Genomic DNA, 13,776 nt, shown 5'->3' with positions numbered 1-13,776 from the left:
CAGTGATGTAGAGGTGGGTACATGAATCTGAGAACAGCATGACTGACTTAAGAAGAATATAATTAAGACATTCAGGATTCCACTCCAGACAGGATTAGAAAATGTCAGGGAAAAAGGAAAAGGGACTTTATCTGATTTCAGATGTCTAATTAGAGCCCCTCTCCCCATATTCCATCCTTGGATAGTTTCCTGATGAATAGTAACCCAAGTAAAACTTCAGGCCTTGCTCTGATCCTCTTAGCTTCGTATTCTTGCAGAACTCACTTACAAACTAAAAGAAATACTGTGTTAAAAGCAGAAAACTAGGAAGAAAGAATAAGCTTAAGGTTTCTGATTGGTGTACAAGCTTTCTACATGCAGCAAATCTGGAGTATGTGTTCAGGGCATTTTGGTACAGAGTTATCAGTGCTAATAAATCACTGATATTTAGACAGTTTCACTGTCAATCCAAGTCATTTTATCTTCAGAGACTGTATAGTTCATTGAGGAAAAAAATTAAATATAAGGTGAAGAATTGTTAGAAGAATGGTTGAAATAAATTATGGTATAATGAGAGCATGGAATGCTATTCAATCACTGTAATAATGAATTAGAGCTAAATCATTGTCTTAGAGATATTTACATGAAGTATTCTTGAGTGAGAAAAACATTATGTAGAAAACTGTACGCAATAAATGTGATCTCATTTTTTGAAAAACAAAAATGACAAAAACACCTCTATGTGTATGTCATTCTGTATAAAAGTTTGTGTATATATGTTTATATATGATTTATGAGCATGGAGAAAACTATAAAATCATACACACCAGGTCATTAAGATGGGTTAACTGTGGTCAGAAATAAGGTAATATGATGCAAAAGGAAGAAGAATTGAAGTGATTTATGCAAAAAAAGGGGATAAAGTCTTCCATTTTAAAATAATATATATAATATGATCATATTTATTCATTACAGAAAGAAGAAAAACCAATTCCCAATTTTGGAGGAAATTAAAAAGAAGCAGTATAGTAGATAAGGAAGGTAAAACTGATTGAGGGGGCCTCCCTGGTGGCGCAGTGGTTGAGAGTCCGCCTGCCGATGCAGGGGATACGGGTTCGTGCCCCGGTCTGGGAGGATCCCATATGCCGCGGAGCGGCTGGGCCCGTGAGCCATGGCCGCTGGGCCTGCGCATCCGGAGCCTGTGCTCCGCAACGGGAGAGGCCACAACAGTGAGAGGCCCACATAACGCAAAAAGGAAAAAAAAAAAAAAAAAAAAAAAAAAACTGATTGAGGGGTAGGAAATACTTCCAAAATGGCACAGTAAGACCCTCCAAAAATCTGCTCCTCCATAGAAACAGTAAAAACACTGGGAAAAAAATATCAAAATCAGATTTTTCAGAACTTTGGAATTTAACCAAAGGCTTGCAGCAGAGGAACATTTGTTCAAGAAAAATGGCTGAATCACAGTGAGAACTATGAGCTTTGTAACGTTTTTTGTTTTCGTTTTTTTTTTGTTTGTTTGTTTGTTTTGGCTACGTTGGGTCTTCGTTGCTGTGCGCGGGCTTTCTCTAGTTGTGGTGAGCGGGGGCTACTCTTCGTTGCAGTGCACGGGCTTCTCATTGCTATGGCTTCTCTTGTTGCAGAGCACAGACTCTAGGCACGCGGGCTTCAGTAGCTGTGGCACGCGGGCTCAGCAGCTGTGGCTCACGGGCTCTAGAGCGAAGGCTCAGTAGTTGTGGCGCATGGGGCTTAGTTGCTCCACAGCATGTGGGATCTTCCTGGACCAGGGATAGAACCCGTGTCCCCTGCATTGGCAGGCAGATTCTTAACCACTGTGCCACCAGGGAAGTCCCACTTTGTAACATTTTAATTTGCCATATTCCCATCACCCTCTCCTCAGTTCTACAGGAGCCTTGAAAACCAATGAGCTTGCAGCCATGGCATCTATAAAAACCAGCAACCTAGGGGGAAGAATGGGTCTGAAGCTCCCCAAAAAGCCATCCCCAGAGAATTATCACCATTCAACTTGTCTAGAAGCTCCCCAGAAAGGATCCATTCTCAGTACTTGTCTTTACTTGATCTGACTCAGAGCTTTCTCTTTGCAAAAAGTTCTATCCCCAGGGTACATGTTGAAAACAATCTGTGGCAATTGTTTAACATCACAGTTACCTGAGGCAAGGATACCTGTTGTAAATAAGAGGCTGACCAAAACACTTAAAAGGAAAAACTAGGGAATGAGATGTCTGAAGAGGCCTTTGAAAAGCTCTGACATATTCCCTGGGATACTAGAAGGCCAGGGCTGTGACTATATCCAAGAAAAATATGAAAAGCCAGTCACAAAAGCCACACATTTATTGTGGCTTTTTATATGAAAATGTTCATATGAACATTTTATATGAAATGTTCAGAATGGGCAAATCTATAGAGACTGAAAGTAGATTAGTTTTGGACACAGGCTGAGGGAGAGGGGAAATGAGGAACAATGGATACAGCATTTCTTTTTGCAGTGATGAAAATGTTCTAATATTAGATAGTGGTGATAGCTGCACAACTCTGTGAATACATTTTAAAAATACTGAATTATATGTATTAGAGGTCAAATTTAATGGTATGTGGATTATACCTCAAAAAGCTTTCTGTAAGTGAATGAGAGGTATGATGTGTTTTCATCTGATATAGAAGATTTAGGAGCTGGTCATCAAAGAGCACAATGAGAGAACAAAACACTTTACGCTTTCAGCACATTAGCCCACTCTCACGTCACTTTAATTCCTGATTAGAGTTTCTAGGCTATTTTATTTAGTGCCATATTATTTTTAACCCAAAAGCTCTTGGTTGGTCAAAGAGTTTTTCCCTCTCCTTAAAATTCAATTTATGCTTAAATATTTATAAAATATATAAGAAGAAAAGATGAAAATAAAAATCTAAATACAGAATGCAACCTAGGAAAATCCCTTGCTGAAATACAGCATGAAAGCTAACTATGGGTCTTTTTCCTTTCCATATTACAACTGGTTTTCAAAATGTAACTAATGGCGGCTTCCCTGGTGGCGCAGTGGTTGAGAGTCCGCCTGCCGATGCAGGGGACATGGGTTCGTGCCCCGGTCCGGGAAGATCCCACATGCCGCAGGGCGGCTGGGACCGTGAGCCATGGCCACTGAGCCTGCGTGTCCGGAGCCTGTGCTCCGCAACGGCAGAGGCCACAACAGTGAGGCCTGCATACCGCAAAAAAAAAAAAAAAAAAAAAAATGTAACTAATGAAACTCCAGATGTAACAGATGTCACATAAAGCCTATTTCACATTTACAAAGCTCTGCCACACAGTGTAACCTAGCAAGCATCTGGCTAAAACTTCACAAACTGCAGTATTCTATGCTTTGGCATGATATTGATGACCCCCAAAAGGAAATGTCTTAAGGAAAGGCTATTTCCTGGTACTTTTTTCCAGGACTTCTCCCCTTGGTTTTCTACCCAGGATATTGAGAAGGACAGAATGTCTCGCCACTGTATTTTTGGACTAGAGTGGACTCAAAAAGCTTTTACATGTGCCAGAAATTTAGAATGACACTTTAATTAGAGAATTATAATTTTTTTAAAAAAGGAATAAAAGTAAATTCTCTGCTAGGTGTTAGTAGAGAAACAAGGCATTAAATTATACTTTAAGTAAAATTGGTTAAATAAATATCAAGTGAGAAGTGTGATTTGGCATCACCAATAAAAAGAGGTCAGATATTTTTGAAATGACTGTAGTTCATTTATTTATTCATTCAACAAATATTTTGTTGAACACTGTCTATAAAGCAGTAAACAAAATACATTACTCTCCTGGAGCTTAAAATTTGCTCAGAAATGCTGCTGCTACTGAAAAGAAAGCAATGAAATTAAATAAGGAAGCATGAAATACTTGAAAGAACGCTGGTCTAGGAGTCCCAAGACCTGAATCCCAATTCCATGGCTACCAATTAGTAAATAAGTGACACTGGATACATCAACTTAATTTCCCTAAGTCTCAATTTCATACCTTGAAAAATGGTGTGTATACCTGTCCTGCATACCTTGTCAGCTAATTATAAGGGCCACAGAGAGATAAACAACAAGGTCTTACTGTGTAGCACAGGGAACTATATTCAATATCCTGTGATAAACCATAATGGAAAAGAATATGAAAAAGAACATATATATATATATGTATAACTGAATCACTTTGCTGTACAGAAGAAATTAACACTACATTGTAAATCAACTATACTTCAATAAAATTTAAAAAAATAATAATAAGGACCACAAAGAAAATATTCAAACTTGCCCTGAAAACTATCAAAAGCTCTATACTCACAGACTAGCAGTATTACTGAAATGTATGAAAAACTATCAAATTCCTTACAATAAATAATTTTAGTTATTACAGACAGTCTATTGAGGGTCTATGTGGTGAGACAGTAAAGCTCAAGGCTAACTGTCAAGTACATTAACAAGACAGAATGACACATTTTCAAAGGTTTTGACCTTTCTACATTTAATCATTCTAATTTCATCTGGGTTTCCTTTACATGTCAAATTACGTTCATATTCTCAGGCAATGTTCCACCCATAGGAAGAGAAAATGAGTCAAACAGACTCCCATCAAACTTCCAAACTGAGCAACAAGGACCATATGTTTCTTTACTCTTCAGGGTATGTGTCTGTCACCTCTATTTGAATCTTAACAAATGACAGAACTTTCAAAATAGAGACAAATCCACCTTGTAAAAGAAAATAACAATTGCTGTAATTGCAACCACATTAACTGGACTAAGTTTTTGCTTAAATTACTTCTGCCCTTTTGTTGAAAAACACTGCCCTAAGAATAATGAAGTGCTTGTAATAAAGCAGAAACTAACACCCCAATGTAAAGCAATTATACTCCAATAAAGATGTTAAAAAAAAAAGAAGAATGAAGTGCTTAAGACATGACCGAAATATTAAAAACTTCAAAATTAAACTCATGAGGAAAACAAATTTTACTTAGCATAATTTGGGTTTGTAGTATTACCGTCAGGTAATGAACATGAATCTGTATAAATCACTGGTGAACTCTTAAGCATAAGAAACAGTTAATATCTATTGGTGCTCCATGAAACAACAGAAGCCAAACATTCTGACTCCTTGGGGCTAGAGAGAGAGAATAATCCTGCATTTCTTCAGATACTGGCAAACATACTATGATAGTTTAAGAGTCAGCTTAATCCTTCCCTTCCTGGCTCAGAATGAAAATAAATATTCTGTCCTAGACCTAAAATGTGATTTCCCTTTGGAGGTTTTCAGGAAGGAGGGAGCAACAAACAAGAAAGTGATCAGGGATGAATGGGTTTTGTGTAATTTTCAGTCACATAACCTTGTTTTAGGAAGTAGAAAGTAAGACTCAAGACAACTGCAGAGAAAGCTCTTAACAGTGAGTGCTCTGATTATGATTTATCAGCACTGACTAGGTAACTTTCCACACTAATCCACTCCCACTAGCATTCTGGAAGGCTAGTAACTTTACTAAAAAAATTGGAGGTGTATTGAGGGACAGAGTCACATTCTGGAGCATATCATCTGTTGCCATCTAACTGGACCCATCTCCACACTTTCTGTCTCCTCTTTCTCTCTGCAAGCTCTTTTTCTGGAATAACTGACAAATACCTCCATTTGTCCTCAAATAGAAGTTTTGGCCATGCCATTTTCCTCAAGGTGTGATTATCTGTCAGCCACCAACAAGTAAAATAAATTGCATAGCCAATAAAACCAGGAAATGAGAAAGAACACATAGACACCTCGAAAGCAAATGAAGGGATATAGCTCCTGTCAAATCCCTTGGCATTCGATTATAGAACTGCATGCCTGGTCTTCTCACTTCTCACTGTAAGCATCTCACTGCAAACATTTTCACCACATAACTAATTGACTGTAAGGCAATTTTGCAATGAAAGGTAAACTACGTGGTTGACAGTTTGGTTTCAACGGGTTGAAATGTGTTATCATTTTTTCCAGTTAGAGACATTATTGATGGCTTTATTGAGCTGACAGAAGACTATTTGCTTTGTGTTGGTTTCTTATCTTGAAACACTGCACTGGAGGAGAAAGAGGCTGAGGGCCTCAGAGGCAGAGTTGAACCTACATTTCCCATTGGAAAGTCTATCAACAGACATGCGGCAGTATGCGAGGAACAAACACCAGTGGAGGAGGCTTTCACAGCGCAATACAGAACTCAGTTACAAATATGCATCCTAGTATTTGGAAACTAATACCTCTCTTAACAAAGGAACAAATTTTAGCAAAAAAGAAAAAGTGCAATGCTGAACGAGGAGACAAATCAACAAGCCAAAAAAAGGTGTATAAAAAAATACTATAAACAGAAGACTTGGAAGACAAAGGTACAACTCACAAAATAAAATCAGTTATTTGTGCAGTGTCACCATGAATCTACACACATTTTAAACATATTTTAAAATTTTGTATTTAGCAATGTCTTTTTGTGTGTGTGTGTGTGGTATGTGGGCCTCTCACTGTTGTGGCCTCTCCCATTGTGGAGCACAGGCTCTGGACGCGCAGGCTCAGTGGCCACGGCTCACGGGCCCAGCCGCTCCGCGGCATGTGGGATCTTCCCAGATCGGGGCACAAACCCATGTCCCCTGCATCAGCAGGCAGACTCTTAACCACTGTGCCACCAGGGAAGCCCCATTATGTCTTTTTAAATGTCCCTCTTTCATTTTTCATTTTTTATCTTTCACGGTAAAATTGCCTTACAACCAATTAATTATGAGGCAGAAATGCTTACAGCAAAGATGTCTAAGGCAAAGATGCTTACAGCGAAATTACCTCGAAAAACCATGGAATTAGGATTCCTGCCACAAGGCACCAATAACAAAATAAGTAACTTAGTTTACTTATTAATTTAACCATCTCAAAATAAGTATCTTAAAACTTAAAAAACAGAACCACCGTAAAATCAACACTGTCATACTGGGGCAAGCAGCACAAATTTTTATGTCTCAGAAATACTGAATGGCATTGGTACCTTTTTATTTCTTACTCCAGTCCCTATCTGGATGGCTGAGCTGAGGGCATTTCATGTTTAGGAACAGGGCACTTGGCTATGCTTGCTAGATAAGGGAGCAGAGCTTTTCCTGTGTGACCAGTAAGTGATTGTGATTAAGAGCATCAGTTGCCACACTTAAAAATCTACCTGTGGGTTCCACAGACATTAAAGGGCACAGCTATTTACCACCTTCAGACTTACTTGTGCTCCTCTGATTTTGGTCCCCTGGGAGAGAAGCATCCATAGTCCAGGCTGGAATGTGTTGGGTGGGATTGGCAGTAGATGTCCCGGTGCTCTCGTTATGAGTTGTACTTGGAAGAATAACATCATACACATGGGCTTCACCATCAGTGACCAAAGGTTCACTCCCATTTGATTTAAAATAGGCTTTTTTTAATGTTCCTGAAAGACCAAAAAAAGATAGTTTAAAACATTACTAGAAGTGTTTATTTTACTTTATTTTATTTTAATTTAATTTTACTTTTTTTTTTTTTTTTTTTTTGCGGTATACGGGCCTCCCACTGTCGTGGCCTCTCCCGCTGCGGAGCACAGGCTCCGGACGTGCAGGCCCAGCGGCCATGGCTCACGGGTCTAGCCGCTGAGCGGCATGTGGGATCCTCCCAGACCGGGGCACGAACCCGCGTCTCCTGCATTGGCAGGCAGACGCTCAACCACTGCGCCACCAGGGAAGCCCTAATTTTACTTTTTAAAAAATATTTATTTATTTATTTATTTTTGGCTGCGTTGGGTCTTCGTTTCTGCGCGAGAGCTTTCTCTAATTGCGGCAAGCGGGGGCCACTCTTCATCGCGGTGCCTGGGCCTCTCACTATCATGGCCTCTCTTGTTGCGGAGCACAGGCTCCAGACGCGCAGGCTCAGTAGTTGTGGCTTGCGGGCTCTAGAGCACAGGCTCAGTACTTGTGGCTCACGGGCCCAGCTGCTCCGTGGCATGTGGGATCTTTCCGGACCAGGGCTCAAAGCCGTGTCCCCTGCATTGGCAGGTGGATTCTCAACCACTGCACCACCAGGGAAGCCCCTTATTTTATTTTTATTTATTATTTTTGGCTGCACTGCATGGCTTGCAGGATCTTAGTTCCCCAACCAGGGATCAAACCCGCGCCCCCTGCAGTAAGGGTGCGGAGTCCTAACCACTGGACTGCCAGAGAATTGTCTAGAAATATTTATTTTAAAAAATGTATTAGGGAAACTCTAGAGCTGCTTCCCCAGACAAACGCAAAGAGAAAATGATGGCCAGCAAGAACACCCACTTCTCGAGACAACCAGTAGTTTCTCTTCTGTCGTAGATCACATAACCCTGTGAGGTGGCTATTGCTTCTCAAGAGCTAAAGGTTTAGAAATTGAGTCTCCCATCCAGGTTTCCTAGTGCCCAAAGAATTTAGGGCAATTCTACCTCACCTGGGACTCACCACAAATAAAATGTGGCAAATCTTACAGTGTTTCCTTCCTACTTTCTCAGTGTCTCAATTTCACACATCATTTTAGGCTCCTCAGTACCCAGGACGCAAGCTCTCCCTATCTTTCTACCTGCCACAAAGGACAACAGTGCCAGCTTACCTGTGGCCTTCTGTTTCTCCACATTTGGCACTAAATTTCAATGAACTACACACAACAGATAATAAAAATAATAGGGCTCAAATATTTCCCAAGACTCGTAGAAACCCCTCCCAAAAAAGTAAAACTCCAATTCCAGCAAAACTAAAAGAAACTATATTATCTTCATCTTCGACCAGAAGCTATAAATTTGATTATAAGAAATAGGCATTAAACTAAGATTATCCACTGGTCACTTTCTCAAGGTATTTATTCATGGACAAAATAAAGAGTCCAACCTACGATTATTGGGAATCCCCTAGCTTTAGCTTTAGGCAGAAAATCTGAAAACTTTGAAAGAGATCATGTATTTTTAACTCAGTCAAAATAGACAACAGAGTGTTTCCAGAATATAGCACTCTGGTTGAGTATGCCACTAAAATAAATGAATGTGATATTGATCCATTATAGAAATACCCAAGGGAGATTGTTTTTTCCTAAAAGCATTTACAGTGAATGCTCTACTTGGCTCTCACTTTTCCGAACAGCCCATGGACCATTAAAAAAAAAAAAGAAATATAAATAAAATGTTTAATATCAGTCTACAGAAAAAATTTCTCTACATGTGCTTGACACTTGGAAAACGTTAACTACAAATCAAAATAGGAAAGCAGCTGTTTTCTAGCTAACTAAGGTCAACAGGATTCTAAGTAAAACGGTGGAGTGTAAAAGCTAAATCATGACCATGTGGTGCAGGTAACACACTCCCCAAACTGTGTGATTATGAATAAATATTAAATGCAGTAGGTGAAATGAAAGACTTCATTTAATTGTTTATGATTTTCAAAATGATTTAGAATTCATCCTAGATCAAAATAAATGTATGCGATAGATTTGTTCGCTATATAATGTGTATTTTATTCATACAGAAAAATTTACTAATTAGATATAATTTTATTTTTCACTTATTATTTGCTCTCTTCTTTGCTAATTTTGGCATAGAGATTTTGCACATAAAGTGTTATTTCCACTAACATGGCTATAATGAATGTATAAGACCCATAAAGTCAATTTACTTATCACACTGACCCTATAAGTCAGCATCCAGCCCTGTCAACACACTTTGAGCAAATGCCAACTCCTCAGTTATATCCCTGTGTAATTCACTTAAAGGGAGTTCCTTATCGTATGAAATATTTCAACAGTTGTTCTTAACATTTTGTTTGTAATGACTAGCCTTATTAATAATCTTTCCTTTAACTTTTTCACCTAACCATAGTGGTGAAAGTGCTAATAATATCTGTTTACTCTAAAATATTCTTTAAACACCAACTTTTTCAGGAAACACTGCCTTGGAAAACAACTTCCTTAAAAAAAAAAAAAAGCAGTTTCCTTGCTCTTAAACTCTCCATATCAAAGCAAGTTGGCAGAATAGAAAGATAACACATGATATACAGTAGTTGGTGCAGCTAATGTCCCTGAACTATATTTTCGAGAGAAAGACAAAGACAACAAGCCTAATGGACCTGTCTTTAAAAGCCTAAACTGACTAGACCATTTGTTTTCAAGCATCTCTGGAAACTAACCAACTCTCAACTCACAGTTGGTCCTCTATTACGCATTTTTTAAAAGCACAGAAAATAGAATTCAGTAAGACTAAATACTGTCAAGCTACATCACGATGAGCTACAAAAATGCTGAGAGTTATCAGTCCAAAGTAGAGTGTTCATTCTTTCAGTGTTGCCCCATCCTTTTCCACATTTCTATTTTAAGTGCTGTGGTTAAAAGTACAGATTCTACAGCCTGACCACCTGGGTTTAAATCCCATCACTACTTACTAGCCCTGAAACTTTGGACAAACTCTCAACTGCCATAAACTAAGGAAAATCAAAGTACCTCCCCTTATTGGGCTGGCCATTAGGATCAAATTAGTCAATACATACATAAACACTTGGAACAGTTCCTGGCATACAGTAAGTTCTCAATAACTGTTAGTCATTACTACACAGTAATAGTAATGAAAGTAAAATTGTCTTCCTTAGGGCTACTAAGGTACTTTTATATTTTTATTTTTGGCTGCACTGGGTCTTCATTGCTGCGCATGGGCTTTCTCTAGTTGCGGTGAGGGGGGGGCTACTCTTTGTTTCAACGTGCGGGCTTCTCACTGCAGGGGCTTCTTGTGTTGCAGAGCACGGGCTCTAGGGGCGCAGCCTTCAATAGCTGCGGCACGCGGGCTCTAGAGCGCAGGCTCAGTAGTTGTGGTACACAGGCTTATCTGTTCCGCAGCATGCGAGATCTTCCCGGATCAGGGCTCAAACCCGTATCCTCTGCATTGGCAGGTGGATTCTTAACCACTGCGCCACCAGGGAAGTCCTAAGGTACTTTTAAATAAATGCCAATTTCCTTTTACTCTAAGTGCATCCCAGCATAATAAAATGGCTAAGGTAATCTTCAAAAGTGAATCACTTAACCCACTTTTGGAGTAAAATAACTGTGACTCTTTCATGCTAAGTTATTAATAGAAGGCCACATTACATCAAGGCTGTATGGCTCAAAAGTGTTTCAGCTATAACACAGCTCTATTTAACAATGTTTAAGAAACAGTCTGCATTTCCAACAATGATAGTCAAGTATTACTGATCATTTACAATGAGTGGATTGAGCACTGTGGCAGACAAAATAATGCTCCCCCGAGAGATGTCCACATCCCGAGTCCCAGAACCTGTGAATAGGTTACTTTACATACCTTACATGACAAAAGGGATGTTGCAGATGTAAGTCAGGGAATCTGAGATGGGAAAATTATCCTGGATTATTCAGGTGAGCCCACGGTAGTCATGGAATCCTTGTAAGCAGAAGAGGGAGGTGAGAGAGTGTGTGTCAGAGCTATGCAGTGTGAGAAAGACTCAATGGGCCATTGCTCATTTTGAAGATGGCAAGGGGCCACAAGCCAAGGAATGCAGGAAGCCTCTAGAAGCTGGAAATGGCAGAAAACAGATTGGCCCCTAGAGCCTCTAGAAAGAATACAGTACTACCGACACCTTAATTTTAGCCCAGTGAGACCAGTTTTGGACTTCTGACCTCCATAACTCTAAGGTACTATATTTGTGTTATTTTAAGCTACCAAGTTGTTATAGCAGCAATAGGAAACTAACACAGGCACCTTACTAAGTATCCTCACTATGGGCATTTATTGAGTTAGCCTTCCAACAATCCCATGAAACAGATGCTATAATTAACTCTTCTTTATGAAGTTTAAGAGGAAAGGAAACCAAAGCTTACGAGAGTTACTTAACTTTACCCAAGAATTGAGTTGGGACATGACACATACCCATACCCACACACCCACACACCCTTCTCATTTTGGACAAGGTATACAAGTTAAAAAAAATCAACCATCATCTGCATGTTAAAAAAATTTATTTTCCTATGATATGAGTTTGAAATTAGTTCCTTATCTTTATATCTCTAGCCATGTGGTAACACATTTACTTTTCATTTTCTATGTGCCAGGAACTATGTATTTACTCTCTGCTGAAAGTAAATTACAAAATTTGCTAAGAGTTTCTTATCATTGAGATGTTTATGGATTAGTTGGGGGAGACAGGCATGTAGCCTAAAACTACAGACCATGATACAAATGCTTTGAGAATGATATGCATAGGACAATCCGGTGACAACAATTAGAGAAGAAGTTGTCATTCCGTTTGAGAAAGTCAGGAAAGGTTTCTTAGGGAAGAAGATCCTCCATGTGAATCTTAAAAGATGATTAGGGATTTTCTAGGTTTGAGCCAAGCATTTGTGGGGAAGAGGGAGTTGTAGTAATAGGGAATGGAGAACTTTCTAGATAGAGCAAAGGGGAAAATATGCAAAAGCTGACTAGCAGGTATTTAAACATGGCTGGCACACAGGGGACTGGAAAGAGAAAAGGCTTGAAAGGAAGTAGAAGCCAGACTGGGAAGGGTATTCCTGTCATAGGTTTGGAATTGATCTTGTTGTGATAGAGAAATTTTGCAGAGTCTTAAATGGGGTAGAACGTTATAATGATCACTCTGGCAACAGGGTGATGCTTGAAAGGGGCTAAGTCTAGCAGACAGTTAGAAGGCTATTGCAAGAGTCCAAGTGAGAAAAGAAGGACTGAGTCAAGGCAAAAGCAGTGAGGACAAAGGGAACATTTGGGAGAGAGCTTTCAGAGGCAAAATTGTAAGAACGTAATGGAAAGAGTCAGAGGTCCCTTCAAGGTTTCTGGTTTGAATTACTGGGTAAATGAAGACATTTACCAAGATGGGGTGGTTGCGTTAGTGTTATTCATCAAATATTTTCAATTCTCTCCCATTCTACTAGGGCACATGCTGGGGTTACATTCTTTGGCCTCATTCTGTCTCTTGATATCTTTGATGTCGGTCAAAGGGTACGAACTTCCACTTATAAGATGAGTAAGTTCTGGGGATCTAATGTACGGCATTGTGATTATAATTAGTGATGCTGCATTATATACTCCTTTAAAAGTATAAAAAAAAGTATAGAAGTTACTCCAGGGCTCTCTTTCTTTCTTTCTGGCACAATAACCACAAAGGTTCAAGATGATGGCTGGTCCATCAATTTAGTCCTTTAATGACCTGAATGAGCATAGCCCCCCTGCCATCTTGCAGAGCACGTGTTGCAAGTGAGAAACTGACCTTTGTTGTTGTTAAGCCACTAATATATTAGAATTATTTGTGTTACACAGCATAGCATAGCCTGCCCTGACTGATACAATAGATAATAGAGAATGAAAAATAAAAGTTGTAGAAGCTTCCTTTTGTTACTATAATTATTATAAATACATTGAGTATAAAATGCTATGAAACATTCAAGGGGAAAAATGTCTAAATCCGGGGCAATCTAAACACTTCCTCCAGAAGGCCTTGCCAGACTTCCCCACAAATGTGCATCTTCTTTGTGTTCCCAGAGCACACTCTGCATATACCACATACACACTCAAGTGAAATTGTCTGTTTTCTTGTCTGCCTTCTCGAAGGTAGGAAGGTATATTATGCATGCCTGCATCTCAAGCATCCAGCAGAATGCTTGGCACCAGTGAAGGTCTCAATAAATACTTGTTGAATGCATGAATGATGAAGGAAGTCATGGGAGAAGATGATATTGTCTAGAGACGTATGGGTGCAAAGTGAGAAGAGAGCTTAG

The 13,776-nt window shown here is 39.3% G+C and overlaps 1 protein-coding gene across 1 annotated transcript in view; it reads right to left on the bottom strand.

The window, feature by feature from the left end:
* Window positions 1–13,776, bottom strand: part of CORIN (corin, serine peptidase) — a 224,215-nt gene that overhangs the window by 204,153 nt on the left and 6,286 nt on the right. The window contains exon 2 of the mRNA XM_060091256.1: window positions 7,241–7,441. Coding sequence (XP_059947239.1) covers window positions 7,241–7,441 — 201 coding nt within the window. The remainder of the gene's footprint in view (window positions 1–7,240; window positions 7,442–13,776) is intronic.

This window comes from Mesoplodon densirostris, chromosome 1 (genome assembly GCF_025265405.1).
Source record: "Mesoplodon densirostris isolate mMesDen1 chromosome 1, mMesDen1 primary haplotype, whole genome shotgun sequence".
NCBI lineage: Eukaryota > Metazoa > Chordata > Mammalia > Artiodactyla > Ziphiidae > Mesoplodon > Mesoplodon densirostris.
Note: the sequence above shows the minus strand (reverse complement) of the source record. Positions and strands in the feature narration are given on the sequence as shown.